We start from the raw sequence: 26,847 nt of genomic DNA on the forward strand, positions 1-26,847 counted from the left end.
TATATATTTGCTAGCTTTAACTCTTTGCTATAAGTCCCGTAGTGAAACTGGGGTAAGAGCTGCTGGAAAGGAAAGAAAGCGCATATGTTTTTTCCGTTTCTTAGCCGCTATAAACACATTCGAGAAATAAAATATTTTTTTCGTAGTTCACATGCCATTCGACAACCCAGAATCTTTGACCTACAGTGAAGATACACATTTTTGCAGTTCAGATGTACAAGGTATGTAGCAAGTGGCTAATTTCAAGTATGTGGGTGATTAATTTAATTTAGCTAGATTTACCAAGGAATATCTAGAAATACATCGTTATATAATATCATAATCTTAATCTTCTATAATTTCATAACATAAGAGCTAGAATAATTCTGACCATTAGCTAGCTGTTTGTGTATGATACGGGCTTTTTTTGTTTACTGAGCCAACCAGCCAGCCAGCTGGTGTGGACAGCTTGCCACTTGGCCCAAAACAAAACGTGTTCATTTTATGGCATCACGTTGCGCTGGCTGACATTTTTATTTATTTATTACTAGTTAGCCTGTTGTTGGATATGTATGCCACCTACAATGTTATGCTCATATTTTTGCTATCTGTTAACTCGGAGTACCACAACACGAGTCATAGTACCCAGTGGTGATTTTTGCATGTAAATCTTGGTGGGGCAAACTCAAAAAATTTTTTAGATGCATGCTGGCAAAGCCACAACGCAACACTTAACCGTACGTTAATTGCACTATAACATGCTGACCAAACCGGACGCGAGCAAGTTGATTTTGTTCACCAACAGTAGAAGCGATCAGGACACACAGGTTGAAATATCAGAACATACTCCGAACCAATTAAATTAATTTGTGGGCAGGTCGAAAATTATTAAATATGTCTGGCAATTTAGCTAGCTAGCTTGCTGCTGTTAGCTAATTTATCCTGGGATATAAACACAGGGTTATTTTACTTGAAATGCACAAGGTCCTCTACACAGACAATATATCCACAGATAAAACTGTAAACTAAATTTGTTTCTCATCTCTCCTCCTTCCTACGGGCTTTTTCTTCTTTGGACTTAATATGGAGGTAGGCAACAAACTTTACGGTGCATTACTACCGACTGGAGTGTGGTCAGACACTTGAGCATGTGGTCAGCATGATTCCAAACACCACCCTCTTTTTGAAGCTTCCAGTCTGTTATTCAAACTCAATCAGCATGACAGAGTGATCTCCAGCCTTGTCCTCGTCAACACTCACAAATGTGTTAACGAGAGAATCACTGACATGATGTCAGCTGGTCCTTTTGTGGCAGGACTGAAATGTAGTGGAAATGTTTTTTGGGGGATTCAGTTAATTTGCATGGCAAATAGGAACATTGCAATTAATTGCAATTCATCTGATCACTCTTCATAACATTCTGGAGTGTATGCAAATTGCCATCACACAAACTGAGGCAGCAGACTTTGAAAAGTAATATTTGTGTCATTCTCAAACATTTTGGCCATGACTTTACATTTCTGTGGATATGTATTCTGGTTAAAGCAGGGTTTAGATTGAGGGGGTATGTGAGGATATAGGCCTAACCCTTGTTAAAGCGACAAGCAAAAAGCATATGCTACCACTTGTTTGCTTAGCCATAGGAAAAACAATGGTTCAGATTATATAAAGTGATCTAGGCTATAACAATGATTAACTCCATGATTATTTCTGCATTGTCTACTAGCCTATCGAAGGTCTTGCTCAGCCTCAACATCACAGGAGAATGTGGTTGGTTTATTAAATGCTCTGCAATTTAGAGCTATGCCTAGCGTGTAAAATACCAAAAAGTTAGAATCGCTATGGGTCTATGCATAGACCAAACATCTTAACAGATAAAAAACATTTATTATTCAGGAGAATCCCATTGAATCAGGCTATTCATTTCAGTGCAGTTGCCTGCTTACGCATCACCTTAGACTAAATGGAACCGAAAACACCCCAGCCTGTTTTGATCACAGATTTCAGCTGTTTGTCATTGATTTAGCCCACAGTAGCCTACAGATTTGATCCACATGAAGACCTAAACTCTCACTGTCAATTGCATTTATTTTCAGCAAACTTAACATGTAAGTTTAAATATATGTATGAACATAACAAGATTCATCAACTGAAACATAAACTGAACAAGTTCCACAGACATGTGACTAACAGAAAGGGAATAATGTGTCCCTGAACAAAGGGTGGGGTCAAAATCAAAATTAACAGTCAGTATCTAGTGTGGCCACCAGCTGCATTAAGTATTGCAGTGCATCTTCTCCTCATGGACTGCAACAGATTTGTCAGTTCTTGCTGTGAGATATTTCCCCATTCTTCCACCAAGGCACCTGCAAGTTCCCTGACATTTGTTGGGGGAATGGCCCTAGCCCTCACCCTGCGATCCAACAGGTCCCAGATGTGCTCAATGGGATTGAGATCCGGGCTCTTCGCTGGCCATGGCAGAACACTGACATTCCTGTCTTGCAGGAAATCACGCACAGAACGAGCAGTATGGCTGGTGGCAATGTCATGCTGGAGGGTCATGTCAGGATGAGCCTGCAGGAAGGGTACCACATGAGGGAGGAGGATGTCTTCCCTGTAACGCACAGCATTGAGATTGCCTGCAATAACAACAAGCTCAGTCCAATGACGCTGTGACACACCGCCCCAGACCGTGACAGACCCTCCACCGCCCCAGACCGTGACAGACCCTCCACCGCCCCAGACCGTGACAGACCCTCCACTGCCCCAGACCGTGACAGACCCTCCACCGCCCCAGACCGTGACAGACCCTCCACCGCCCCAGACCGTGACAGACCCTACCGCCCCAGACCGTGACAGACCCTCCACCACCCCAGACCCTCCACCGCTCCAGACCGCTCCAGACCCTCCACCGCTCCAATCCGTGACAGACCCTCCACCGCTCCAGACCGTGACAGACCCTCCACCGCCCCAGACCGCTCCAGACCTTCCACCGCCCCAGACCGTGACAGACCCTCCACCGCCCCAGACCGTGACAGACCCTCCACCGCCCCAGACCGTGACAGACCCTCCACCGCTCCAGACCGTGACAGACCCTCCACCGCTCCAATCCGTGACAGACCCTCCACCGCCCCAGACCACTCCAGACCCTCCACCGCCCCAGACCGTGACAGACCCTCCACCGCCCCAGACCATGACAGACCCTCCACCGCCCCAGACCGTGACAGACCCTCCACCGCCCCAGACCGTGACAGACCCTCCACCGCTCCAGACCGTGACAGACCCTCCACCGCTCCAGACCGTGACAGACCCTCCACCGCCCCAGACCGTGACAGACCCTCCACCGCCCCAGACCGTGACAGACCCTCCACCGCCCCAGACCGTGACAGACCCTCCACCGCTCCAGACCGTGACAGACCCTCCACTGCTCCAGACCGTGACAGACCCTCCACCGCCCCAGACCGTGACAGACCCTCCACCGCCCCAGGCCGTGACAGACCCTCCACCGCTCCAGACCGTGACAGACCCTCCACCGCCCCAGACCGTGACAGACCCTCCACCACCCCAGACCGTGACAGACCCTCCACCGCCCCAGACCGTGACAGACTCTCCACCTCCCCAGACCGTGACAGACCCTCCACTGCCCCAGACCGTGACAGACCCTCCACTGCCCCAGACCGTGACAGACCCTCCACTGCCCCAGACCGTGACAGACCCTCCACTGCCCCAGACCGTGACAGACCCTCCACTTCCCCAGACCGTGATAGACCCTCCACTACCCCAGACCGTGACAGACCCTCCACCGCCCCAGACCCTCCACCGCCCCAGACCGTGACAGACCCTCCACTGCCCCAGACCGTGACAGACCCTCCACCGCCCCAGACCGTGACAGACCCTCCACCGCCCCAGACCGTGACAGACCCTCCACCGCCCCAGACACTCCACCGCCCCAGACCGTGACAGACCCTCCACTGCCCCAGACCGTGACAGACCCTCCACCGCCCCAGACACTCCACCGCCCCAGACCGTGACAGACCCTCCACTGCCCCAGACCGTGACAGACCCTCCACCGCCCCAGACCGTGACAGACCCTCCACCGCCCCAGACCGTGACAGACCCTCCACCGCCCCAGACCGTGACAGACCCTCCACCGCCCCAGACCGTGACAGACCCTCCACCGCCCCAGACCGTGACAGACCCTCCACCGCCCCAGACCGTGACAGACCCTCCACCGCCCCAGACCCTCCACCGCCCCAGACCGTGACAGACCCTCCACCGCCCCAGACCGTGACAGACCCTCCACCGCCCCAGACCCTCCACCGCCCCAGACCGTGACAGACCCTCCACCGCCCCAGACCGTGACAGACCCTCCACCGCCCCAGACCGTGACAGACCCTCCACCGCCCCAGACCGTGACAGACCCTCCACCGCTCCAGACCGTGACAGACCCTCCACCGCCCCAGACCGTGACAGACCCTCCACCGCCCCAGACCGTGACAGACCCTCCACCGCCCCAGACCGTGACAGACCCTCCACCGCCCCAGACCGTGACAGACCCTCCACCGCCCCAGACCGTGACAGACCCTCCACCGCCCCAGACCGTAACAGACCCTCCACCGCTCCAGAGTACCAGCCTCGTTGTAACTCTCATTCCTTCGACGATAAACACGAGTCCGACCATCACTCCTGGTGAGACAAAACGGAGAACTTTTTGCCAGTCCTGTCTGGTCTAGCGACGGTGGGTTTGTGCCCATAGGTGACGTTGTTGCCGGTGATGTCTGGTGAGGACCTGCCTTACAACAGGCCTACAAGCCCTCAGTCCAGCCTCTCTCAGCCTATTGCGGACAGTCTGAGCACTGATGGAGGGATTGTGTGTTCCTGATGTAACTTGGGCAGTTGTTGTTGCCATCCTGTACCTGTCCCGCAGGTGTGATGTTCGGATGTACCGATCCTGTGCAGGTGTTGTTACACGTGGCCTGCCACTGTGAGGACAATCAGCTGTCCATCCTGTCTACCTGTAGCGCTGTATCAGGTGTCTCACAGTACGGACATTGCAATTTATTGCCCTGGCCAGATCTGCAGTTCTCATGCCTCCTTGCAGCATGCCTAAGGCACCTTGCACGCAGATGAGCAGGGACCCTGGGCATCCTTCTTTTGGTGTTTTTCAGAGTCAGTAGAAAGGCCTTTTTAGTGTCCTAAGTGTTCATAACTGTGACCTTAATTGCCTACCGTCTGTAAACTGTTAGTGTCTTAACGACCGTTCCACAGGTGCATGCTCATTAATTGTTTATGGTTCATTGAACAAGCATGGGAAACAGTGTTTAAACCCTTTATAATGAAGATCTGTGAAGTTATTTGGATTTATACAAATTATCTTTGAAAGAGGGTCCTGAAAAAAGGATGTTTCTTTTTTTGCTGAGTTTATTTTTAATCTGGATTTGACAAAAAAAGCCTGACTTTTCCCCACGTCATATTTATTATCATTTAGGCTAAATGTATTCCTATTCATTTGCATAGGCTAACCATTGTGATTAATGTTATTTACCATCTTCTGCTTTTCATGAATAAACAGGCATCAGGGTAAAAATATAATTTTAAATCCCCCCCACACATTAATGTTATTTATTTAAAAAAATATTTAACCTTTATTTAACTAGGCAAGTTTATTTAACTAGGCAAGAACAAATTGTTATTTACATCGACGGCCTACCAAAAGGCAAAAGGCCTCCTGTGGGGGCTGGGATTAAAATACAAATAAATTAAATACAATTTTTACTTACCTTACAGATCACAAAGTCAGCTAATTTCCACTCCATTCGTATGCAAATACCTTTGATTCATACACTGCATTGTCTGTCTGGCATGTTTTCATTTTAAACAGGCCTTCCTTTATCTACACTGAAATAGTATTATTTCAGTAGTCCTCTATTATGATTTATTTTTATCATAGCTCATTAGTAGACCCTTGTGGTTAAATATATCTATTTCATGTCTTATGATACAACCATTAATAATGTTGAACTAACAAACACCGTCAAGGGATGCGTTACAATTCACAATAATGAACCATTTATGAAACAGCTGTGAAAACCAATCTGGCAATATTTTGGATTTAAATACATAAACGTTGATATTTCTGTGGTACATGTGTGTCAATTTACTTTCAGATATGTTTGTACACTCACATGGCAATCATAGACTGAAATACTGAATTCTGGTGTGTGGAACATAGAGGAGGTGGGTGCTGTGTGGATGGGATGTTCTGCCTGCCACTTGTTTTCACAAGGTATTCAGTCCGGAAGGTGGACTCGAAGAGGGACACTGCAAAGTCCAGGCACTTTTGTTCTCTTTGTTCTGAATGTTTGCAGGGCTCGTGTTTTTAGCTAATCTGTGCCTCTCACATTATGCGCCCAGTATGATAGTTTTCTTGCTCTTTCTTAGCGGATAATGACAACATGACAATAACAGTAGCTGATGTAATGAAGAGTTGGAGGGTGGTTGGTAATGGAGAACATCAGGTGGATCCATGTCTGGGTGTTGGGCAGAACCGCTAGGTCCTGGAGAACAGGAGCAGAGTAAAGGGAACAGGGTAGGAGACAGACATAAACGAGCAAACACACAGGTTAAAAGATTATCAGGTATGTAAAAATACAGTTATTGAATGATTTCATTTACATGTTTGATTAGACATGCAATAATGTTAATGGCAGACAGAAAAGAAAGGATACCTGCCTAATTTTTTATGTCAGTGGAGTTGATAAGGGAGGTAAGGAATGGTCCCTGGAAAAGATAGAGATAAGTTGTGAGAAAAACTCCTGTGCCCTGTCCATGTTCAGTCTCACCTTGATTGATAATAGAAATACATGCAATTATATTTAATATTATTACAAATACATTTCTTATTCATCACTTGGAAGGCCAGAAAATAAATGAACAGTGGACAGTAATTTTTCTCAGTCCGTGCCTGAAGGTGGTCCTTGTTCAGATCTGGTTCGACAACTTCCACCACATCAGGTGCTACAGTGCCTTGCGAAAGTATTCGGCCCCATTGAACTTTGCGACCTTTTGCCACATTTCAGGCTTCAAACATAAAGATATAAAACAATTTTTTTGTGAAGAATCAACAACAAGTGGGACACAATCATGAAGTGGAACGACATTTATTGGATATTTCAAACTTTTTTAACAAATCAAAAACGGAAAAATTGGGCGTGCAAAATTATTCAGCCCCCTTAAGTTAATACTTTGTAGTGCCACCTTTTGCTGCGATTACAGCTGTAAATCGCTTGGGGTATGTCTCTATCAGTTTTGCACATCGAGAGACTGACATTTTTTCCCATTCCTCCTTGCAAAACAGCTCAAGCTCAGTGAGGTTGGATGGAGAGCATTTGTGAACAGCAGTTTTCAGTTCTTTCCACAGATTCTCGATTGGATTCAGGTCTGGACTTGGACTTGGCCATTCTAACACCTGGATATGTTTATTTTTGAACCATTCCATTGTAGATTTTGCTTTATGTTTTGGATCATTGTCTTGTTGGAAGACAAGTCTTCGTCCCAGTCTCAGGTCTTTTGCAGACTCCATCAGGTTTTCTTCCAGAATGGTCCTGTATTTGGCTCCATCCATCTTCCCATCAATTTTAACCATCTTCCCTGTCCCTGCTGAAGGAAAGCAGGCCCAAACCATGATGCTGCCACCACCATGTTTGACAGTGGGTATGGTGTGTTCAGGGTGATGAGCTGTGTTGCTTTTACACCAAACATAACGTTTTGCATTGTTGCCAAAAAGTTCAATTTTGGTTTCATCTGACCAGAGCACCTTCTTCCACACGTTTGGTGTCTCTCCCAGGTGGCTTTTGCAAACTTTAAACGACACTTTTTATGGATATCTTTAAGAAATGGCTTTCTTCTTGCCACTCTTCCATAAAGGCCAGATTTGTGCAATATACGACTGATTGTTGTCCTATGGACAGAGTCTCCCACCTCAGCTGTAGATCTCTGCAGTTCATCCAGAGTGATCATGGGCCTCTTGGCTGCATCTCTGATCAGTCTTCTCCTTGTATGAGCTGAAAGTTTAGAGGGACGGCCAGGTCTTGGTAGATTTGCAGTGGTCTGATACTCCTTCTATTTCAATATTATCGCTTGCACAGTGCTCCTTGGGATGTTTAAAGCTTGGGAAATCTTTTTGTATCCAAATCCGGCTTTAAACTTCTTCACAACAGTATCTCGGACCTGCCTGGTGTGTTCCTTGTTCTTCATGATGCTCTCTGCGCTTTTAACGGACCTCTGAGACAATCACAGTGCAGGTGCATTTATACGGAGACTTGATTACACACAGGTGGATTGTATTTATCATCATTAGTCATTTAGGTCAACATTGGATCATTCAGAGATCCTCACTGAACTTCTGGAGAGAGTTTGCTGCACTGAAAGTAAAGGGGCTGAATAATTTTGCACGCCCAATTTTTCAGTTTTTGATTTGTTAAAAAAGTTTGAAATATCCAATAAATGTTGTTCCACTTCATGATTGTGTCCCACTTGTTGTTGATTCTTCACAAAAAAATACAGTTTTATATCTTTATGTTTGAAGCCTGAAATGTGGCAAAAGGTCGCAACGTTCAAGGGGGCCGAATACTTTCGCAAGGCACTGTATATAATGTGATGGGCACAGAGGCAAATTAATGGAACAGGAGAAGAGGATGTGGTTGCTTGTGGAGGGAGAGCAGTGTGGGTTATGGGTAGAACACCTACAGTGATGCTGATTGGTTGCTGTGGCTCATCAATTCTTGACTAAAAGAAAGAAATTTAGAAATTAGTTTGACCTTGCCATAGTTCAACAGAAGAAAAACCCTTCATTAACATATTCCCAGAGATATTCACTGAATGAAGTTACCTACCCATCCCCATTTACAATTTATTTCATCAATTAAATAAATGATTCTATAGCACATTCAATGACATTATTATTGTGGACTATAGGCTCCTCCTGTATCTACCTTGTACAATACCGTAATCATTGAATGAAGTAGAGTACCCATCCACATGTCCAATTTCATTGATCAATTAGATAAATAATACTAGCACATACAGTTACATTATTGTAGAACAGGGTAGTCCTGTATCCACACTATATTAGGATACCGCTTCTGATTTAATGGGTCTGGTCAGGCATGATTTTAGGTCTTTGATCGAAGTTGTATGTTGGACCTCGTTTCCCTTCTTCAGTGAAAAGTAGTTCTGCATTCTCCATTTAATTCAGTTTGAGTGTGAATGTGTAGGCCTAGTGACAGTGGAAAAATAAACCTATAGCTCCAGCACACAATGGCATGTAGGAGTAGTGTATTACTATGTAGAATATGTATATATCCTATAGTACAATGGCATGTAGGGGTAGTGTATTACAATGTAGAATATGTATATATCTTATAGCACCATGTCTGTAGATTTTCATTTACAATTTAATTCATCCATGAAATAAATTATACTAGCAGATCAAATTACGTTATTGTACACTAGCCTACTCTTCTATCAACACAGTACACAATATTGTCTATGTGCTTTCGACAATACGTTATCAACTCGTTATCAACTCGTTATCAACAAAAATGTATTATTCTCAAATAAACCTAAATATTTCCTACTGATATCACAACTTAAATATAGCCTACGTACTCCTCAATTGGAGCAAGGACATCTTGGGAATTTTTTTCAGCGTCTCTAAGGAAACTATCTGGGGAAGAAACTCCAGAATCACTTCTACCGCTTGTAAAAAAACAAACAAATGAATGTCTGTGTCGCCACTGAGCTCCCAAATACTGTGCCCGTCTCTCACTCTATGAACAGTCACTGCTATCCGGATTCCTTGGGATATCCTTACTCTGAACCTTAAACTAAGACTAAACTTCACCATTTTACATGTATACTTGATAGAGGTAGGGACATCCTAAGGATCCAAAATAGATCTAAAATGTCAGTTAAAAAAATAAACACCATACTTGTTAGCAAAGGTGTCAGCTAGAGATGACGTCCTTCCCCAAAATGTTGCCACAAAGTTGAAGCACAGAATAATCTAGAATGTCATTGTATGCTGTAGTGTTAAGATTGTCCTTCACTGGAACTAAGGGGCCTAGCCCAAACCATGAAAAACACCTCCAGACCAATATTCCTCCTCCACCAAACTTTACAGTTTGCACTATTCATTCAGGCAGGTAGCGTTCTCCTGGCATTCGCCAAACCCAGATTCGTCCGTTGGACTGCCAGATGGTGAAATGTGATTCATCACTCCAGAGAACATGTTTCCACTGCTCCAGAGTCCAATGACGGCGAACTTTACACCACTCCAGCCGTGGACGGCAAGCTTTACACCACACCAGCCGACGCTTTGCATTACGCATGATGATCTTAGGCTTGTGTGCAGCTGCTTGGCCATTTTTACGCACTTCAGCACTCGGAAGTCCCGTTCTGTGAGTTTGTGTGCCCTACCTCTTCGCGGCTGAGCTGTTGTTGCTCCTAGACATTTTCACTTCACAATAACAGCACTTACAGTTGACTGGGCAGCTCTAGCAGGACAGAAATTTGACCAACTGACTTGTTGGAAAGGTGGCATTCTATGACGGTGCTACGTTGAAAGTCACTGAGCTCTTCAGTAAGGCCATTCTACTGCCAACGTTTGTCTATGGAGATTGCATGGCTGTGTGCTCTATTTTATACACCTATCAGCAACGGGTGTGGCTGAAATAGCCGAATCCACTAATTTGAAGGGGTGTCTACATACTTTAGTACATATAGTGTAGCTTCACCTATAGAAGTAACATACCAGTAAACCACATTTTGGCAGCACTTGCATTTCCATGGTAACTGCAAGGCCACCACACTTGATAAACTATTGTTTGTCCTGCTGTTGTTCAAATATAAAAACAATTGTTTCAAATAATCCTAATAATCCTGGATTTAGCATCCCATGGACATAATGCAGGTTAGGTATATCATACAGTACTTATACCACCTGTCCTAGAGAGGAACATGAGCATGCTTTGCTAAGCTATGTTGAAAAAGAGGTGAATGGTGGAAATATTGAACTGGTCCATGACACCCTGACTGAGGTTGTGTCATAATATATGTACATAATGGTTGTGTAATAAAATCTTTATTGTGGTCTTTCATCAGAAAAATACTTACAATTTAATTAACCCAATTAGTCCCATTGCAACGCTGGACTTCTAACCCCTTCTAAACATGGTGTTTGTGAGCTACATTCTGGGTTGTATTGTTGGATTCGTCTATTTCTTTTGTATCCATAGATACCAACTGTGTAAATTATGGGGGCTGACCTAGAGCGGTGTTTGTCAGACAAGGGTGGATCCCGAATGGTTTGAGGTACAAAAGGTATCTATGAAAAGCTGAGAATCTCACTCTGATGTCCACAAGCCATACAAGTCGGTAGAAGGTAGGGGGTTCTTCTACATAGACGATCAGAGGAAATCCCAGGACATAGTGTCTATAATACTGTAATAAACTCACATACTTGCGGTCACAACTCCAAACTCCACATAGTTATCACTGACTAGCTGGATATTAATTTCTCACTGAGCAAACCATTTCTATACTTACAACATTCATATAAATTCATTTTTAGAAGGTTTTTGCTTTGACAGACTTTTTTTATTGACAGTTGTCAATAAAACTCATGTTTGTCAAATTGTTTTGTGTTATTTTTGTAACCCTGGTTATCCTGAAAAGAAAATGGTAAAACATATCACTATGAGGTTAAATATAAGGGCTGGACATGCAGATAAATGTGTGTCAGATAAATTAAAAGCAGAGGGGGGGAGGCAGTTGAGCAATGTATGCAATATATGGCCTTCACAGTTGACTGTGTACCAAGTAGGTCATTCTGTTTAATACTTCATCAAATACTTACATGCCGTCACAAACAAACATTTCTTCAACATCAGTAAAAACAAACGACATCCAGTATTTCTGTCAAACGTAGGTTCACATTTATCACACTGTGGGGCCTTATTACAGGGCAGTTCTCAGCTGGAAGGATACCTTTCTCCATCACCATCTATCATTTGAGTCAGTTTTAAAACAACCAGTCTAGTATTTCCTCAGGTTCCTCACATCGTTGTGTTTACAGTAATAATAGGTTTACAGTAATAATGGGTTTACAGTAATAATGGGTTTACATGAATAAATCAGTACTGTTCCCCATTCTCATGCTCCTCTCCATTGTCAAGTGGCAGCACACCTTCTCTATAGACAATCACCATCATGTCAGTTTTACATAATAGGATAGCCAGTCAGTGAATAGCTCCCTATGAAGGCCTTGCCTCCTCCCCATTGTCAAGTGGCAGCAGAGCCACGGGGTGCTAAGACTGCTGCAGCACCTCCTGATAAATCATAATTAAAAAATTATTACTATAAACATTTCCTCAGAATATCCAGCATGCTTTCAATGACGATGACAGTTCTACTGTTTATTCAGAAAGTATTCAGACCCCTTGAATTTTTCCACATTTTGTTACGTTACAGCCTTATTCTAAAATGGATTAAATCGTATTTTCCCCCTCATCAATCTACACACAATAACCCCATAATGACAAAGCAAAAACAAAAATGATATTACATGTACAGGTTTCTCCCATTCTTCTCTGCAGATCCTCTCAAGCTCTGTCAGGTTGGATGGGGAGTGTTGTTGCACAGCTATTTTCAGGTCTCTCCAGAGCTGTTCGATCGGGTTCAAGTCCGGGCTCTGGTTGGGCTACTCAAGGATATTCGGAGACTTGTCCCGATGCCACTCCAGCACTGTCTTGGCTGTGTGCCAAGGTCATTGTCCCGTCGGAAGGTGAACCTTCGCGCCTGTCTGAGGTCCTTTGCGCTCTGGAGCAGGTTTTCATCAAGGATCTCCCTGTACTTTACTCAGCTCATCTTACCCTCGATCCAGACTAGTCTCCCAGTCCCTGCCACTGAAAAACATCCCCACAGCATGATGCTGCCACCACCATGCTTCACCGCAGGGATGGTGCCAGGTTTCCTCCAGATGTGATGCTTGGAAATCAGGCCAGAGTTCAATCTTGGTTTCATCAGACCAGAGAATCTTTTTTCTCATGGTCTGAGAGTCCTTTTGGCAAACTCCAAGTGGGCTGTTATGTGCCTTTTACTGAGGAGTGGCTTCCGTCTGGCCACTCTACCATAAAGGCCTGATTGGTGGAGTGCTGCAGAGATGGTTGTCCTTCTGGAAGGTTCTCCCTCAAAAAATCTCATCTTTAAAAAAATATATATGTATTTCACCAGGTAGGCCAGTTGAGAAGTTCTCATTTACAACTGCGACCTGGCCAAGATAAAGCAAAGAAGTGCGACAACAACACAGAGTTACACATGGAATAAACAAACATACAGTCAAAAACACAATAGAATTTTTTTTTTAATTATTATTATTATTGGTTACATATTTCGCAGATGTTATTGCGGGTGTAGCAAAATGCTTGTGTTCCTAGCTCCAACAGTGCAGTAGTATCTAACAATTCACAACAATACACACAATCTAAAAGTAAAAGAATGGAATTAAGAAATATATAAATATTATGATGAGCAATGTCTGAATCGCATTGACTAAAATACAGCAGAATACAGTATATACATATGAAATGAGTAAAGAGGTATGTAAACATTATTAAAGTGACTAGTGTTTTATTAAAGGGACCAGTGATTCCATGTCTATGGATATAAGGTGCAGGGCTGAGTAACCGGGTGGTAGCCAGTTACTCGGAAGCTGTTTTTCAGTCTCTCGGTCCCAGCCAGGGAACCTCACATCTCCACAGACGAACTCTGTCAGAGTGACCATGAGGTTCTTGGACACCTCCCTGACTTAGACCCTTCTCCCGCCGAGCCAGCTCTAGGGAGAGTCTTGGTGGTTCCAAACTTCTTCCATTTAAAGAATGATGGAGGCCACTGTGTTCTTGGGGACCTTCAATGCTGCAGAGATTTTTTGGTACCCTTCCCCAGATCTGTGCATCGACACCATCCTGTCTCGTAGCTCTACGGACAATTCCTTCGACCTCATGGCTTGGTTTTTGCTCTGACATGCACTGTCAACTGTGGGACCTTATATAGACAGGTGTGTGCCTTTCCAAATCATGTCCAATCAATTGAATTTACCATAGGTGGACTCTAATCAAGTTGTAGAAACATCTCAAGGATGATCATTGGAAACAGAATGCACCTGAGCTGGTATAGCTAACATTTGTGAATTTGGTCGGGTCAATCACAAAGTTGCATATTGCAGCTTTAAGTCAGTTTCATACCAGTCAGTGATTACCTCACTATAGAGCTGAATTTTCAGAACTACCCCATGGATCCGTCAGAAGTTCCTGTCCCTTGTTGTCTATCACACTAAATGGATCTATCAGAAATGTATTCTTGTTCTCCTTCTCAGTTCTCAGGATGGTGCTGTTGCACTCTGTCTGGTTCCTCATTATCTCCGACCACAGCTTCATCACCTGAGCAGGGCTGCGTTTGTGTACCAGTAAGATAGTGTGGTACGCACACCGCTCTTCCCCCTCTTTCTTGGGGAAGTCGAAGGTGAGGAAGGCGGGGTGGTGGATGGGGTGGACCCTGAGCCTGTGGAGGCACATGCCCACGTAGACATCATCAATGGGGTACAGGTGAACTCTCCGGGAAATACGGTTGAGCCTCAGGGCCAGCTCCCCTGAGTACACCACCCCTCCCCCACCCCCGTACGGAGGGTATAGACCATTATAGAAACTAGCAGGAATAAAGTACTTGGCAGTGTTGACTCTGTTGGGGCTGGCTGCTCCTATCACATCCCCTACCATGAATCCTTTCATAAACTCTGACCCAGGCCCCCCTGACTGGATCGTCTGCTCCCGGAGGTAGTCTAAGAGAGCAGGGGTCCGCAACAGGACGTCGTCGTCCCCTTTAAAGACGAAGCGTGCCATGGAGCAGCGGGTGGAGAGCCAGTCCCACAGCAGCACGTCCTTCAGGGTGAGGTTAAAGAAGGAGTCGTGGAAGTCCCACTGAAGGATGTCCCTGTACTGGCGGCTCTCCAGCTGCAGCAGCTCGCTGACGTCTACTCGGGGCTCTACGTGGTTCTTCCCCAGGAGGAAGACCCTCCGCACCACACCGCCGTTCCCTGTCGCCCCTGCCACCCATCCCGCCCGGCCCCATGTCTGCCGGATGGCTTGACGGTTCTCAAAGTTCAGATCCTTGGTCTTAATGGCCAGCACTAGGAGAGGCCCCTGTCCCTTCCTTGGCCCACGCCCACACAGTTCAGCAGGCTCAATGAGGACAGGGTAGTCCCTGAAGTGCATGGAGCGCACAAACATCTGCATCTGCAGGGGCAGCTCCGGGAAATCCTCCATTTGAGACATCAAGTTCCCAATCTCAGAGAACCCTGCACTCAAGGTGGGGAAGGAAAACCGCAAATAGTTTTTATTATTGTTATTATTGGTATCAAGATGGTAATTGTACTCTCTGCTGGGCATCAGGATGGGATTGTATTGGCGGTCAATGTGTAACTGGAGCAGGTTCCAGAGGGCTCCTCCGTGGGGCTTGGGGTCCCAGAAGGAGCTGGTGGGATGGGGGGCCACGGTGCCATTACTGGTTAACCCCAGTGCAATGAAGCGTTCTGGTGCAGTTTGTGGGATAGGGGCAGCAACGCCTGGGCCTGTGGTGGTGGTAGTACCATAGAACACAGCCAGGGTGACGTACACACAGAGAGATCCCACCAGGACACCTGGAGTACAGCACAGGCATAGGAGAACACGCCGCCACCGCCAATGGTAGCACGCCATTCAACTACAGAAAGAGAAGGAGCAAGGGAGAGAGAGCAGGCAGTGGAGAGGTGGCGGGATACATTTGGAGAAGAGTGGGGAAGAAATGAGGAAGAGATGTAAGGCGAGAGAGGGAGGAATGATAAGGTGTGAGAGAGGAGGGGAGGAGAGAGGTGGGAAATTTTATTATTACAATCTTTTGTCACTTAAATCAATACAGCTACATGACTAACTAGGGAATTTTTACCTATAATGACTAATTATGTATACATTTCAATCAGGACTGACTAATCAGAATACTAGTGTGTTACTGTATATGTACTAATCAGAATACTATATATGTATGAGTTTTCTTTCTTGATCCCAGTACTGAAGATAATGTGTGTGTGAATGTGGTCAAGAGTTGAGAACAATGACGGTCTGTTCCTTGGTACAAATGAATGAACTATATCTCCAGACTGACTCGAATGCTTATCTCCACTGACTGACCTTGGCTCTAGGCGAGGAGGGAAGGCTTGAGAGCTATAGAGCCTTTCTACCAGTGTCAAGAAGAGACGGAACATTTAGAAAACGCTGACGTCATTTTCAGTTTATAACCTGTGGTAAAATGTGTGTGTACTCAGTACTCTCTTGAATAAAGGCTGTTACTTGCCTTTAAGACCGGGCTCTGTCCATTCCTATAAAATAAGGATCTTACAAATTCTTATGAATTGACAGAGTGTTTAATTTTAATTGGGAATTAAAACAGAGGAATTTAATTCAACACTTCAACACTAACTAAGAATAATGACTAGGGCGCTGTGTTTTGGACAATCATGTGACATGCCTGGACGTTTACCTTTATTTAAAGCTTTTTCATCAACAGTCCTCATTTGTTTTTATGTCAGATGGTCCAGCACCGTCCTCAGACAATTGCTTTAATGTAAAATACCGGAAAAGATTTAATTTCAAATACCGGATAAGAATACATCTTATTTTAAGTAATTTATTAGTGCTTGACTTGGGCAGGTCACCGAACAGGTGTTGTGCCGAAAATCTCCCCCCTGAAGAAAATCTCCCCCTTGCCAGAACCCCCCCCCCTCTAATTTCCTTAATTTTGTGACTAGAGTCAAATACTTTCTGTGACACACATCAGAGTCAAATACTTTCTATAGAACAAACTTCACGTCAGGATAGGCAACCAAAATTAATAATTAATGTACAGATGAAGTTGGAGGTTTACATACACTTAGGTTGGAGTCATTAAAACTTGTTTTTCAACCACTCCACAAATGTCTTGTTAACAAACTATAGTTTTGGCAAGTCGGTTAGGACATCTACTTTGTGCATGACACAAGTCATTTTACAGACAGATTATTTCTCACTGTATCACAATTCCAGTGGGTCAGAAGTTAACATACACTAAGTTGACTGTGCCTTTATACAGTTTGGAAAATGTCAGAAAATTATGTCATGGCTTTAGAAGCTTCTGATAGTCTAATTGACATAATTTGAGTCAATTGGAGGTGTACTTGTTCAATGCTGAATTGTTTCATTGAGCACTTTGTATCATCTGGTAGGCTGTTTGATTCAGTGTCCTCTGTCTCTGTACAACCCTGTGTGGGTGAACCAGTGAGAGCTGGTCAAACTTTTAGCTTTTTGCCATTCTCAGTGCAGGTGGTACATAAAGCCCTGAAATCCTGAGATCAGAGAAAGCCTGCAGGTCCTGATCTTTTGGAACCCTGCTTTTTAAATCTGGTAGCTGATTTCATAGCTGAACCATGTACATCTCTGTTCAATCTAACCCTGGAATGTAATGAAATTCCAAAGATCTGGAAATCAGCATTTGTCCTACCACTTTTAAAAGGGGGAGATCCAACTCTTTTAAATAATTATAGGCCAATCTCAAAGCTGTCACCCCTGGTGAAAATACTTGAAACCCTTGTAAGTGAACAGCTAAAAGAGTTTTTATTTACTAACTTTTATCAATGTACCAATCGGGCATCAGGAAGAAGTATAGCACATTTACAGCAGCCATGAAGGTTTTAAATAATACCACTGAAACCATTGACAAAAAACAGCACTGTCTCACTTTTTAGTGATCTCTCTAAGGCGTTTGATACAGTTGATCATGCTATACTAAGGCAGAGATTGTTGAGTGTAGGTCTTTCGGAGCATGCAGTTGCATGGTTTGCTAACTATCTGTCTGATAGAACTCAGTGCACTCAATTTGATGGGCTTATGTCTGTTAAATTGTCTGTCTTGAATGGTGTGCCTGGCTCTGTACTTGGTCCTCTATTATTCACTATTTATATAAATGATTTAGACAAAAATGTCCAAAATGCACAACTTCATTTTTATGCTGATGATTCTGTTATTTACTGTTGTGCCTCGTCTCTTACAAAAGCTTTCCAGAACATGCAAACTGCTTTTTATACTGTTCAACATACCTTGTGTCAATTGAAGCTTATCCTCAATACTGACTAAACTAAACTAATGGTGTTTTCTAATGCAAGAAATAGACATCTGAACCTTTCACCTATTACTACCTGTCAGGGCAAGGAGATTGAGGTTGTAATCTCATATAAATATCTTGGAATTTTAATTTTGCATATTCAAAAACGTACAAAAAAATTGAAGCTGAAATTGGGATTTTATTTTAGGAATAAGGCCTGTTTTTCTTTTGAAGCCAGAAGGAGGCAAGTATCAGCTACATTTATGCCTTTACTAGACTATGGGGATATTTTATATATGAATGCTTCCTTCCACTCAGTGTTTGAGATCAATGGACACTCTTTACCATGGCACTTTGAGATTTATTTTAACTGCACTTTGTATACCAGGATTGGCTGGCCTTCTCTAGTCACTCATAGGCTCAGTCACTGGTATGCTTTTATTTACAAAGCCATTTTGGGTTTACTACCTTTTTATTTGTGATTTTTATTGTTCAGAAATGTGGTGGGCACTCTCTTCGTTTGCTGGACTTTATCCTGCTAACTGTTCCAAATATCCGAACTGAATTTGGTAAAAGGGCTTTTATGTACTCTGCGCCATCATCTTGGAACACCTTACAAAATACTTTTAAATTGTAAGAGCTTGTCCCGATTGGTGTTTTAAATCACTGATGAAGGATTTTGAGGCTGATTGCCTGACCTATCAATGTTTTTAATTTATACTCTTGTGAATTCAATGGTTTTTACTAGATTACTTGTAGTTTTTCATGTTGTCTGTCTGTAATTTTTTTGTAATGGTGCTGCCTATCTTGGCCACGGTGCTCTTGAAAAATAGATGTTAATCTCAATGAGCCCTTCCTGGTTAAATAAAGGTTAAATTAAATTAAAACTTGTGCATGTATTTCAAGGCCTACCTTCAAACTCAGTGCCTCTTTGCTTGACATCATGGGAAAATCAAAAGAAATCGGCCAAGACCTCAGAAAAAAAATATGGAGACCTTCACAGGTCTGGTTCATCCATGGGAGCATTTTCCAAACACCTGAAAGTACCATGTTCATCTGTACAAACAATAGTATGCAAGTATAAACACCATGGGACCACGCAGCCGTCATACCGCTCAGGAAGGAGACGCGTTCTGTCTCCTAGACTTTGGTGCGAAAAGTGCAAATCAATCCCAGAACAACAGCAAAGGACCCTGTGAAGATTCTGAAGGAAACAGGTACAAAAGTAAAATGAGTCCTATAATCGACAGAACCTGAAAGGCCGCTCAGCAAGGAAGAAGCCACTGCTCCAAACATCCATAATAAAGCCAGACTACGGTTTGCAACTGCACATGGGGACAACAATCATACTTTTTGGAGAAATGTCCTTTGGTCTGATGAAACAAAAATAGAACTGTTTGGCCATAATGACCATCATTATGTTGGAGGAAAAAGGGGGAAGCTTGCAAGCCGAAGAACACCATCCCAACCGTGAAGCACAGGGGTGGCAGAATCATGTTGTGGGGGTGCTTTGCTGCAGGAGGGACTGATGCACTTCACAAAATAGATGGCGTCATGAGGATGGAAAATGATGTGGATATATTGAAGCAACATCTCAAGACATCAGTCATGAAGTTAAAGCTTGGTCGCAAATGGGTCTTCCAAATGGACAATGACCTCAAGCATACTTCCAAAGTTGTGTCAAAATGGCTTAAGGACAACAAAGTCAAGGTATTGGAGTGGCCACCACAAGGCCCTGACCTCAATCCTATTGAACATTTGTGGGCATAACTGAAAAGCGTGTGCGAGCAAGGAGGCCTACAAACCTGACTCAGTTACACCAGCTCTGTCAGGAGGAATGGGCCAAAATTCACCCAGCGTATTGTGGGAAGCTTGTGGAAGGCTACCCGAAACATTTGACCCGAGATAAACAATTTAAAATCAATGCTACCAAATACTAATTGAGTGTATGTAAACTTCTGTGATGAAAGACATAAAAGCTGAAATAAATAATTATCTGCATTTCATTATTTTTTTTTATGTCAGTTTGATCGCGGAGAGGCACTAATGTCTTCAGTTTTCGGTTTGGCTATTTGTTTCAAGTGTATTAGTCTATGAATAAATATCCTTGCCAAAATTCGTCATCCCTCCCATGTCTTATTGGACTAGTAGTTGTTCTGAAATGTATATTGCTTGCCTACATTTTTACTCTCTCCTTTATGTTTAATATAACACGCATACATTATTATTCATTTCGGTTGCCTATCCTGATGTGAAGTTTGTTCTGTAGAAAATACTTGACTGATGTGTGCCACAGAAAGTATTTGACTCTAGCCACAAAATTAAGGAAATTAGAAGTGGTGAGGATTCCGGCAAGGCTATTTTCTTGCCGAAATGAATAATTAATGTAATACATCCTCCCCCCTTCTAATTTCCCGAATTTTGGCAAAGAGATTTATTTATCGACTAATACACTTGAAAGAAATAGCCAAACCGAAAACTGCAGACATTACTAGTGCCTCTCACACGATCAAACCGACATAAAAAAAATTATGAAATGCAGGCCAGAAATTCCAACAAGCAAGCAAGTCTCAGCAATGAAGAATTGAGTGCGTGCGAGTTCACGCGAGACGGGGGGGATTCTGGCAAGGGGCAGCTTTTCTGCACAACACCGGAACCGGGTGCTGAGGGGGGGCGCCATACAAGCTGGAACCGCCACATACACTTGAAACAAATAGCCAAACCGAAAACTGCAGATAAATTGCTTTCTGCTACTAAGATCAGTGAAATATAGGCTAAACTGACAACGGAGTGAAGAGCAGAAATATCAACTAGCAAGCATGTCACAGCAATGAAGGACGTGAAGGGGCGGAGAATTCTGACGGGGGAGACTTTTGGCACAACACCGGCTCTAAACATTTTGGGGGAAATTGCGTACTGACTCCTCTATAAAACAAAGTAGTTTATCGCCGGCCCAAATTCACAAAGTTGATCAAAGCGGAATGAAGGTGGGATCTGCATTGATCTGAAATGGAGAGTGGGCATTCATTTCCTGATTCCGTTTTGTTCAAGTTTATTTGCCGCTAGTCTGTAACATTGCATATCAAGGGTGGCAACCATCCTCCAGGATAGCTACTGGGTGTGCAGGCTTTTGTTCAAGCACTGGTGTCATCACATTGTAGCCTAAACATCAGCTGCCAACATGACCTTGATAAGCAGACTTGGGTGTTTCAGGGCTGGATCAAAAGCTAAGCACAAACAGGCTCTCTCCAGGTGTAAGGTTGACCACATCTTGATAACGTATGACTAAGAGTACAGTTCTACTTTCTGGGGGTTTAAGTTCCTTGATAAAGGGCACACAATGGCAGGAGATGGTAGGCCTACATGGGATCAGACACAGCTGCATTTCAGTGTCAATAATGGGTACTTTTTCATGTAGGCTATAATAATAGTCATTAAAATTTGGTTAAGTCATGGAAAATGTGTATGTACCCATCAGAGGTTTCTATAGCATAATGTCATTTGTGAATTTTGGTGAACAGTCTAATGGACCGACTTGGAAAAAGACCCTGCTCTTAAAAGAAAAAAAATACCCCCTGCACTTATTTAATCCCAAGTCAAGCACTGCCATTTCTGAGTATGTAACACACATGGCACAAAAGAGTGTGATGTGTATTGGGATATACAGTGGAAAATAAAGTAGGGCTATAGATTCCTTATCAATAATGAAATATCTAAAAAATTACATGATATTCAAAATTCATTGATCGTCCATTAGGCATATCTGATTACTTCAAAATTAGTAAATTTGACCACATCCTACCTTGATTTTCCCCTTTGAAACGAATGTTTTTCCATATGACTATTATAGGCGTTGACTTTGATTTGTATCCATCGTGTGTGCTAATTGATGTAAAAATTAGCTTGCCAAAATGTAAATCATATAATCACATAATAGCATATAAATCAAAGGTATGATCTTTTCTTTGGTCTTCTCAGACGATCTGGAGACCAAATGATCCCCTGAAGTGTTCTCCACCGAAACAAACTACTGTGAAACAGCATAGCGGCAGAGCAAGAATTTACCTACAGTTTACAGCAAAACCAGTTGCAGGTATATACATGAAGGACACTCCCCTCTATTGTCAGAAACGAGAACAGAGATACCTTACCTGATTGATCACTCAGTTTCAATCAATCAGCACCATACACGTTACTGTTGTTTATTTACTTTTAAGTCCCACTCCATTTTTGCACATTTCCTGTTGAAAAATGATAATTCAAGTATACATACAGTAAAGTACAGTAAGCAACACCGTGTATTTCACAATTGCGAAAGTCAAGTGTTTGGCTTTATTGAGTCAAGGTTTGGCTTTATTGAGTCAAGGTTTGGCTTTATTGAGTCATAATACCCATAAAACCTAGCAATGACTAAATGCAGCTAAACAAACGCCCTTCTTCATGAAAACCTTTTTAAATTGAAAACCAGCCCAGCCAACATTTCCATGTGGGGCCCATAAGGGTTAATAAAGGGCTGTTCCATGGGCCACATTAGGTAAACCCAAAAGGGACCTACAAAGTTTTGTCCTCAGTATCCAAGCTGACCCCAAGTGTGGTTGCCATGTTGGGGTTATTAAGGGACCCTAGTGGGCAACTGTGTGATAACCCACATGGGCTCCAGGTGTTATCCCCGGTGAGTTAAAGAATGGTTACCACTTGGACCCCCATCTAGGATAACCAGAAGGTTCTCATAAAGTTGTCCTCAGTATCCATGTTGGCCCCACATGTGGTTGCCATGTTGGACTTTATGTGGGTACATACCTTTTGAAGTCCAAGATGGCAACATGGCAACCACACCCATGTCGACAGTGAAGATGAGCAATGCAGCAGCAGCATCAGTTTCTACTTCTATTAGTTCATCCTTTTCCAGATATGAAAGTAGACATCCCTCAGTTACACAAGATGGTTGTTATATCTGCTGTTGCTTTTGGTTTTCAATCAAAAGTGAGAGTTATGTTTGTGCTAATTTTGTTGTATGGGTGAGATTGTGTCATTTTCTGCACCTTGTCATCATGACAAATAAAAAACATTGCCCCTTAAACCATATAATATATAAAATGTATTGTCATTTGCTCTGCCTAGCCCCATTGAATAAAAAGTATTGTGTCATCTCTGCTCTGCCTATTGAATTTTGATCTCTGCTCTGCCTAGCCCCATTGAATAAAAAGTATTGTGTCATCTGTACTTTGAATAATAATGTTGTTGAATAAAAGGTGTGTCATCTCTGTTCTGAAATAAAAGGTATTTGTGTCATCTCTGTTCTCTGCCCCATTGAATAAAAGCCCCATTGAATAAAAAGTATTGTGTCATCTCTGCTCTGCCTAGCCCCATTGAATAAAAAGTATTGTGTCATCTCTGCTCTGCCTAGCCTCATTGAATAAAAGGTATTGTGTCATCTCTGTTCTGCCTAGCCCCATTGAATAAAAAGTATTTCTTATAGTCTAACTTTTCTTTCTTTACAATTTAAACATTTAGCATAGACAATGTAATTGTTGTGGGAGTCTTAGGCAAACCATCTTCATTATCCAAGTGCTACTCAGACATTGGAGAAAAGTATCTGTCATTGAACTTGGTGGTAGTAGTTGTGTGTTTTCAGATAAGGATCCCCATCATCTTCTGATTCCACCTAGATTACAAGTTGGATTTGCTAATAATTTCATGTCAGTACAAGGCAGGTACAAAATTGAGTATAATGATTAGCCTTATATGCATTGTCTACTGGTATCATTTTTAAATTGAGAACATATAGCTGAACAGTATGTAAACAATGTGTGAGTTAAACTATTCTCTGCTTCAGATGCACAGTGTCAAGGAGTGCATTGCAAATGCCCATAAGGCTAATGCCATCATACTACAGGCCAGTGGTTCCCAACTCCGGTCCTCGAATATACCCCCAAAGGTACAGTGTTATTGTAGCTCTGGACAATCACACCTGATTCAACTTGTCAACTAATCATCAGGCCCTAAATAAGTTGAATCAGGTATGTTTGTCTGGGGCTACAACAAAAATGTGTGATGTTGTGGGTACTGAAGGACTGGAGTTGGGAACCACTGATGTCGGTCTCCGTCTGCTGTATCAGCTGCAAAATGGGCTCACATGGCTGTTATCCTGAAGAAAATAGTGACAATCAAATAAGACAACACAGAAATAGACTAGAGAGACAGATTCCCTTCCCCTCTTTATTGAAAGATTGTGATCTGGGATTAATCAACATCAACACTAGTTCATCCTGAATAAAAGTTAAGTTAATAAATAAAACAGGTTTTAACACTTAACTTCAAATAATAAACACTTTCATATTTCAAAATGTACAAGTAATCTAACTCATTTGTAAAGGTTAGACATTTCAGTAAAAACAAGGACACGGCCAACCCCACCCACTGAGACCTGATCTACTGGTTGAGCAGAGTTCTGTCCAGCCCAGCAATAGTCCACGTAATTATAAACTAATTAGGTTTGATACATTGAATCAGGTGTGTTGGTACTTGGTTGGAACAGAAGCGTGCACACCAGTGGAGGTTGCTGATGGGAGCACAGCTCATAATAATAACAGCTCATATTTAATAACGTTCCACCAATTCCCAAGAGGCCCCCCCTCCCAAATTAAAGTGCCCGTGGTGCACAACCAGCAGGGTTGGGCTGCTCCAGTTGTAATAAGTTTATTACTTTTAAGCACTTTTTGTTTACAACATTTGCTAACATAGCTAGGTATACATAATCCATGGTATACCGGGATGCACTCGTATTCTCTTGGGACATTAATTTGGACCTCTTCATCTGCAGACAGGGTTTCACGACAGAAAACATCCCAAAGAAACAGGCTACAATATACTCAAATTAGACAGCACTGAAAATTATGTTGCTATCTTCTCGCTAGGGACTGGAACTGGATAATTTTTTCATAATGTTCTTCCACCAATGTACCTGCCTTATCCAGAGTAGCCTACTCTCCCTTCTCTGACAGCTGGCAGTGCTAGCTGACGTTCATCTTTTCACCCTCTTCCGTTACAAATGCATTTGGAATTAACGGTACAACGATAAATACATCAAGATAACTAACTAGCTAATATGAAGTTAGCAAGCAGGTGATATAAAATTAACTTAGTTAACTATACAGTATGTAAATGTAGCTAGCTAACTAGCGAACATTGTTAGCTTGCACGCTAAGTTTCTGTAGCAATTTCATCAGCTAAGAACACATTCTTATTTTACAATGAAGGCCTACCCCGGACGACGCTGGGTCAATTGTGCGCCGCCCTATGGGACTCCCAATCACGGCCGGATGTAATGCATCGTTTTTGATAATTTTCGAAATATATTACTTACGTTATCCCAATGCCTCCCTTTTCTCGGTCTTTAGAAACCTAAATATTGGGTAATCTTCCTGACGTTTCCGGTGGTAGCAATACGCAACCAGTCATGTGGCCGATTGGAGGACTTTTACCAGACTGACTGGTCTTCCAACACCGCGGTTGATAGGTGATTTGTGATGCAACTGCAAGCCCTCTATTTTGCACGTTCCGTGCCCAGGATTCGAGACAAGCAGTTGGACGTCGTAAACGTGGTGCGCCGCCTGGGAAAGCGAAGGGATGACAGATTTCCGCGGACAACCATCATGTGGTTCACAATGAGAATCAAGAAGCCAAGGAGTCCATGTTTCTCGTGGAGAATAAACTACGAATCAAATATTCTCTCACTCCAGAAGATGCTGCTGCAAACTTTAACCGGTGGCAAAAGAGGCTAGAGAAGAAGGGAGACATCCCTCAGTTAACTACAGTGGCAGAGATGAAGGGAGACATCCCTCAGTTAACTACAGCGGTAGAGATGAAGGGAGACATCCCTCAGTTAACTACAGCGGCAGAGATGAAGGGAGACATCCCTCAGTTAACTACAGCGGCAGAGATGAAGGGAGACATCCCTCAGTTAACTACAGCGGTAGAGATGAAGGGAGACATCCCTCAGTTAACTACAGCGGCAGAGATGAAGGGAGACATCCCTCAGTTAACTACAGCGGCAGAGATGAAGGGAGACATCCCTCAGTTAACTACAGCGGTAGAGATGAAGGGAGACATCCCTCAGTTAACTACAGCGGTAGAGATGAAGGAAGACATCCCTCAGTTAACTACAGCGGCAGAGACGAAGGGAGACATCCCTCAGTTAACTACAGCGGTAGAGACGAAGGGAAACATCCCTCAGTTAACTACAGCGGCAGAGATGAAGGGAGACATCCCTCAGTTAACTACAGCGGCAGAGATGAAGGGAGACATCCCTCAGTTAACTACAGCGGCAGAGATGAAGGGAGACATCCCTCAGTTAACTACAGCAGCCCTTTTGCATTTATCGATGGAAAGAACATCGATTGCCAGGACGTCATGAATGTACTGAATGTTTTGAAAACACTGTGCTCAGGTATATAGCTACATTGCTCTTTGGAGTCCACATCAGCAACAAACTAACATGGTCCAAGCACCCCAAGACAGTCGTGAAGAGGGCACAACAAAACCTATTCACCCTCAGGAGACTGAAAATATTTGACATGAAGGGTTGCATCACTGCCTGGTATGGCAACTGCTCGGACTCTGACTGCAAGGCACTACAGAGGG

At 43.4% G+C, this 26,847-nt stretch overlaps 2 protein-coding genes across 2 annotated transcripts; one reads left to right on the plus strand and one right to left on the minus strand.

The window, feature by feature from the left end:
- The first annotated feature begins 212 nt into the window (after positions 1 to 212).
- On the plus strand, positions 213 to 4,672 carry LOC135544965 (uncharacterized). The gene is made up of 4 exons (XM_064972649.1): positions 213 to 221; positions 2,669 to 3,810; positions 3,916 to 4,239; positions 4,291 to 4,672. Exons 1-4 carry the CDS (start codon positions 213 to 215, stop codon positions 4,670 to 4,672), a joined length of 1,857 nt encoding a protein of 618 aa, XP_064828721.1.
- A 9,561-nt stretch (positions 4,673 to 14,233) lies between these two features.
- Positions 14,234 to 22,226, minus strand: LOC135545170 (N-acetyllactosaminide beta-1,3-N-acetylglucosaminyltransferase 2-like). The gene is made up of 3 exons (XM_064972802.1): positions 22,007 to 22,226; positions 16,609 to 16,685; positions 14,234 to 15,795 (listed from the first exon to the last, which is right to left on the minus strand). Exon 3 carries the CDS (start codon positions 15,789 to 15,791, stop codon positions 14,301 to 14,303), a length of 1,491 nt encoding a protein of 496 aa, XP_064828874.1. The 5' UTR covers positions 15,792 to 15,795; positions 16,609 to 16,685; positions 22,007 to 22,226; the 3' UTR covers positions 14,234 to 14,300.
- Between the last annotated feature and the right edge of the window lie 4,621 nt (positions 22,227 to 26,847).

Source organism: Oncorhynchus masou, chromosome 9 (assembly GCF_036934945.1).
Source record: "Oncorhynchus masou masou isolate Uvic2021 chromosome 9, UVic_Omas_1.1, whole genome shotgun sequence".
Taxonomy (NCBI): domain Eukaryota; kingdom Metazoa; phylum Chordata; class Actinopteri; order Salmoniformes; family Salmonidae; genus Oncorhynchus; species Oncorhynchus masou.

Bases quoted from the DNA above. Each gene is read 5' to 3' on its own strand.
- LOC135545170 (XM_064972802.1), bottom strand. From the start codon at position 15,791: ATGGCGTGCTACCATTGGCGGTGGCGGCGTGTTCTCCTATGCCTGTGC.
- LOC135544965 (XM_064972649.1), top strand. The intron at 3,811-3,915 runs GTGACAGACCCT...CCACCGCCCCAG, and splicing joins ACCCTCCACCGCCCCAGACC to ACACTCCACCGCCCCAGACC. The intron at 4,240-4,290 runs GTGACAGACCCT...CCACCGCCCCAG, and splicing joins ACCCTCCACCGCCCCAGACC to ACCCTCCACCGCCCCAGACC.